The 4,034-nt window shown below is 33.4% G+C and overlaps 2 protein-coding genes across 3 annotated transcripts in view; one reads left to right on the forward strand and one right to left on the reverse strand.

The window, feature by feature from the left end:
• Positions 1-279: 279 nt before the first annotated feature.
• LOC118748072 (2-aminoadipate transaminase) lies at positions 280-4,000 on the forward strand (the record flags this gene model as incomplete). 2 transcript variants are annotated; one of them, XM_036482369.1, is given in 4 exon segments in its annotated part: positions 280-434; positions 508-654; positions 3,085-3,319; positions 3,389-4,000. In XM_036482369.1, coding segments are annotated over 4 exon segments (964 nt in total), but the record flags the coding sequence as incomplete, so codon positions are not given.
• The window catches only part of LOC118748071 (zinc finger protein 470-like), a 2,644-nt gene continuing 2,333 nt past the window's right edge, over positions 3,724-4,034 (reverse strand). The window contains exon 3 of the mRNA XM_036482368.1: positions 3,724-3,806. Coding sequence (XP_036338261.1) covers positions 3,783-3,806 — 24 coding nt within the window. The 3' untranslated portion in view covers positions 3,724-3,782. The remainder of the gene's footprint in view (positions 3,807-4,034) is intronic.

Here is a 4,034-nt window from a genome sequence, read left to right on the forward strand (position 1 = left end):
CTAATTTACTAAGCCGGTCACAGCTCAAAAAACGGAGTTTTAAGATATGGTGCCAAAAATTACTCGCTAAATCGTGCTTAATATTTAGCAAAAATTTTACGCTTAAATCTTGTGTAATTTCCGTGTGAGAAGCGATTATGGATATACATACATATGTATACTTTTTTGGCTTTTGGAGAGCAAATTGGAAATTTGAAATGCATCTGCCGAAAAATTGCGTTTTTGAGCTGCGACAGTCTTTTGAAAGACTAATTAGTAGTGGAAAAATATTTTCGCCAGCGAGGATCTCATAATTACAACCGGTGCATCACAGGGACTGCATTTTGTCTTATCTACTCTGGTCGATTTAAATGGTATAGTTTTCGTTGATGAAGTAACTTATATGATTGCACTTGATGCTATTAAACAATTTACAACGATCACTATAATACCATGTGAGTAAAAAATTTATACATATGTATGTATGTACAGTTATGCGCAATATAATAGATATATCTTTTATTGTAGTACGACTTAACAATGATGGTGTAAGCGTGAAGGAATTTGAGCAAATTTTACAGAAAAAACGTTTTCAATCGAATTCCAAAACCTTTTGGGCAATGTACTATACAATTCCCGCCTATCATAATCCGACAGGGATTTTGTTTTCGGAAGGTATGTATGTTTGCTCGTTTACGGAAAGACTGCCATAACTCAAGAAGAGAAATTGAGCAAATGTTGCCGAATCAATCGTTATATCGAGGGTTTACATACATATATGCAATACACTCTTTCTGCCTTTTTCGCAAAAATGAGATTCTGGTATAAAAATCCGCCTAACACTGGGATTCAGTAATTCAGTCTCATCTCAAGTCACGAATTTGAGACTAGCACTAGTGACTATTTTTGTGACCTGAGATGATTTTGGTATTCATCAGTAGGAGAGAGTATTTTATTTTTTTATTTCGAATTTTTTCCTTTTGTTGGCTAGTTTTATTTTTATATCCGAGCGCACTTATGAACAAGGTTATTATAACATTAATCACATAACGGTTGTTTGTAACAGGCAAAACGAATCGAGATAGATATAGACAAACGTATACGTAAAATGGGAAAAAATCGGACAATAACCACGCCTACCTCCCATATAACGGTAGTTTTCAGAAATACGAAAACTGCGACATTTTAGTAACTCCTGAAGATTATTCACTCAAAATTGATATTTACAAAAATTCTTAGACAAAAAATAAGAATATTATAAATTTTTGGAAAATTGGCATAGCCACGCCCACTTATGGTTACATGTGTATATGGTAACCGCTGCACCAATTTCTTCCAAATTTGGCACAGTTGTTGGCCTTGACACAGCATAACAAATGGTCGAAAATTTTCAAAATCGGACAATAACCACGCACGCCCACATAAATTATATAATGGTAATTTGGAGAAATACGAGATCTTCGATAAATCAGTAAATATTAAAGCTTATTTATTCAAAATCGATGCTTGCAACAATTCTTTACCAAGAAATACGTTTATGATAAAATTTTGGAAAATGGGCGTGGCACCGCTTATTTATGATCACATATATGTATCTCGGTAACCGTTCTACCAATTTGTACCAAACTCGGTATGGTTAGTGTGCTTGCCACATAAAAGCAAAACGTTGAAAATTATTGAAATCGGACGAAAATTAAGGCCGCTTTTCATATAACGGTAGATTTCAGAAATGCTTGAAACTTCGAATTTCGAAATTTAAGGACGCTAATTTACTCAAAATTGATACACCCGGGCTTACCATGTAGGTAGCTACCATGCGGTAGCTTTCGGAAAGGTGAAAATCATATATTTAATACTTGCACCGGGTATTTAATGTTCGGCTCTGCCCGGTCTTTTATTACTTGTTTTTACATAATCTTTAGATTTTAATGTTTTAAAAACAAAAAAGTAACTTTTTCAATGAATTTGTACGATGTTAAAGCATTTTGGTTTATATCCCAATGAAATTATTGCTGAACAAATATTTCAATTGTCATCGGTGATATTAACACTGACCTTGTATAACGCTTGACAGAAGAATTTACTATTAAATTGCGAAGTCAGAATTAACATCAGTGATGACAGTAAAGTCCCAGATGGGTTCTAACATCACAAAGTAGTTTTTATAAAAATTGCAGATAGAGGGTATTTATTTATTTATATAAATATAAGCCCTCGGTATCATGATTCATATTTTGTAAAAATTGCATGCTAAAATCTTGTGGAGTTTATAGTTGGGTTTACACCGGACAATATTGACTTGACAATATTGCCCCTAATATGTATCTCTGAATACCCCTAATATGTATCTCTCTTGATCATTTTGGGAGCAAATTGAAAACTTTAAATGCGTTTCCAAAAAAATCTCGTATTTACAATTCGTCGCCTGGGTAAAAGATTGTCGTATGTTGATTTCGGCAAGTTGTGGGACATCGCGATTGAAGTTTGGAATGCAATTTCTCAAAAACGCGAGGATAGAAAGTCTCTGAAAATGTTACTAGTTCACAAAATTTTTAAATTATTTAATGTTTATTGTTAATCAGTTCTGAGTTTATGAAGGATTTTATTTAGTAAAATTTTGTCGTAAGCGTCATTTGTCCACAATTTGGCAGCCATTGTATGAAATACGACAAAATATGATCAAAATTTCTACTAAATTAACGACACTTTATACTTAATACCTCGGGAACTAAAGGAGATATCTAAAAATGGAGAACGCCATTTTTAAGATATTGATTAGTTTAATATTACTACATCAGTAACTAAATTTTTACTAAATTATCGAAAAAATGGTAGTCAATATCTCGGAAACTAAAGGAGATATCTAAAAACAGATAACACCAATCGAAAGACCTTATTTCAAAATATATAACTGCATCTATAACTAAAAATCGTCAAAATTGCGCTTACGACAATCTTTAATCCAGGCGACGAATTATATCAGTCGTTTAGAAAGTGAGCGATATGTGCATATATGTACATATGTATGTATATACATATATAGACTCTTCTATTAGCTTTTAACATGCTCATACTTTCACAATTCTTTATTTAAATTAAATCCAGCTATTTGCCAAAATCTTGCTGAGCTGGCCCAAAAATATGACTTCTTAATACTCTGTGATGACGTTTACAATATCCTAAATTACACGATAGCACGACCACCCAAACGATTGTTTGCCTACGATAAAGGATCTGGAAATATAATTTCGAATGGAAGTTTCTCAAAAATAATTGGACCAGGCCTACGTATGGGTTGGTTGGAGGTACCTGCACGTTTAAAACCTATTTTGGAAATGTCGTAAGTTCCAATTATTCATTATGCTGTGTTTTCTTTTTTTTAAATATACAACGAACATTCCCATCGCAGTGGTATCTTGAATAGTGGCGGTTGTTTTAACAATTATACTTCTGGTATATTGGCCAGCCTCTTCGAACTGAAATTGGCGCAAGTACACATTGATAAAGTATCACATGCGTACAAAGAGCGTATGTTAGCTACTTGCGAGGTTCTTGAACGTCATTTACCCTCAAATTGTAATTGGACAAGACCATCAGGTGGATATTTTATTTGGATTTCATTACCCCCATTGGCGGACGCCGCCAAATTTTTACAATACTGTGTGAAAGATGAGAAAGTATTCTTTATACCAGGATCGCGTTTTGCGTATGAACCGACAGTAGCGAAAAATTGTCTACGTTTAAGTATCGCTTTTCACAGCAAGGAAAAATTGGCTGACGGGGCGTTGCGTTTCTGTGCATCATTAAAACGTTTTCTGGAAGAAGAGCTAAAATAAAAAGAAACTTATATGTTTTTTAATATGGCAGTGCGTAAATATATTTTATAAAGTGTCCAATATTGACAATGTCATGATGTCTGTGCTAAAAAAGAATAAGCGCAAAAGTTAATTGAGTTGTGACTCTCGTAGACGGTCTAATATATTTTACAAACACAAAAAAAAAAACACATTTTTATATGAAACCGCCAACTCTTTTTCATTTAGAAATAATTTGTG

The sequence above is a fragment of the Rhagoletis pomonella genome, unplaced genomic scaffold (assembly GCF_013731165.1).
Source record: "Rhagoletis pomonella isolate Grant_MI unplaced genomic scaffold, Rhpom_1.0 Rhpom_scaffold_00012, whole genome shotgun sequence".
Classification (NCBI taxonomy): domain Eukaryota; kingdom Metazoa; phylum Arthropoda; class Insecta; order Diptera; family Tephritidae; genus Rhagoletis; species Rhagoletis pomonella.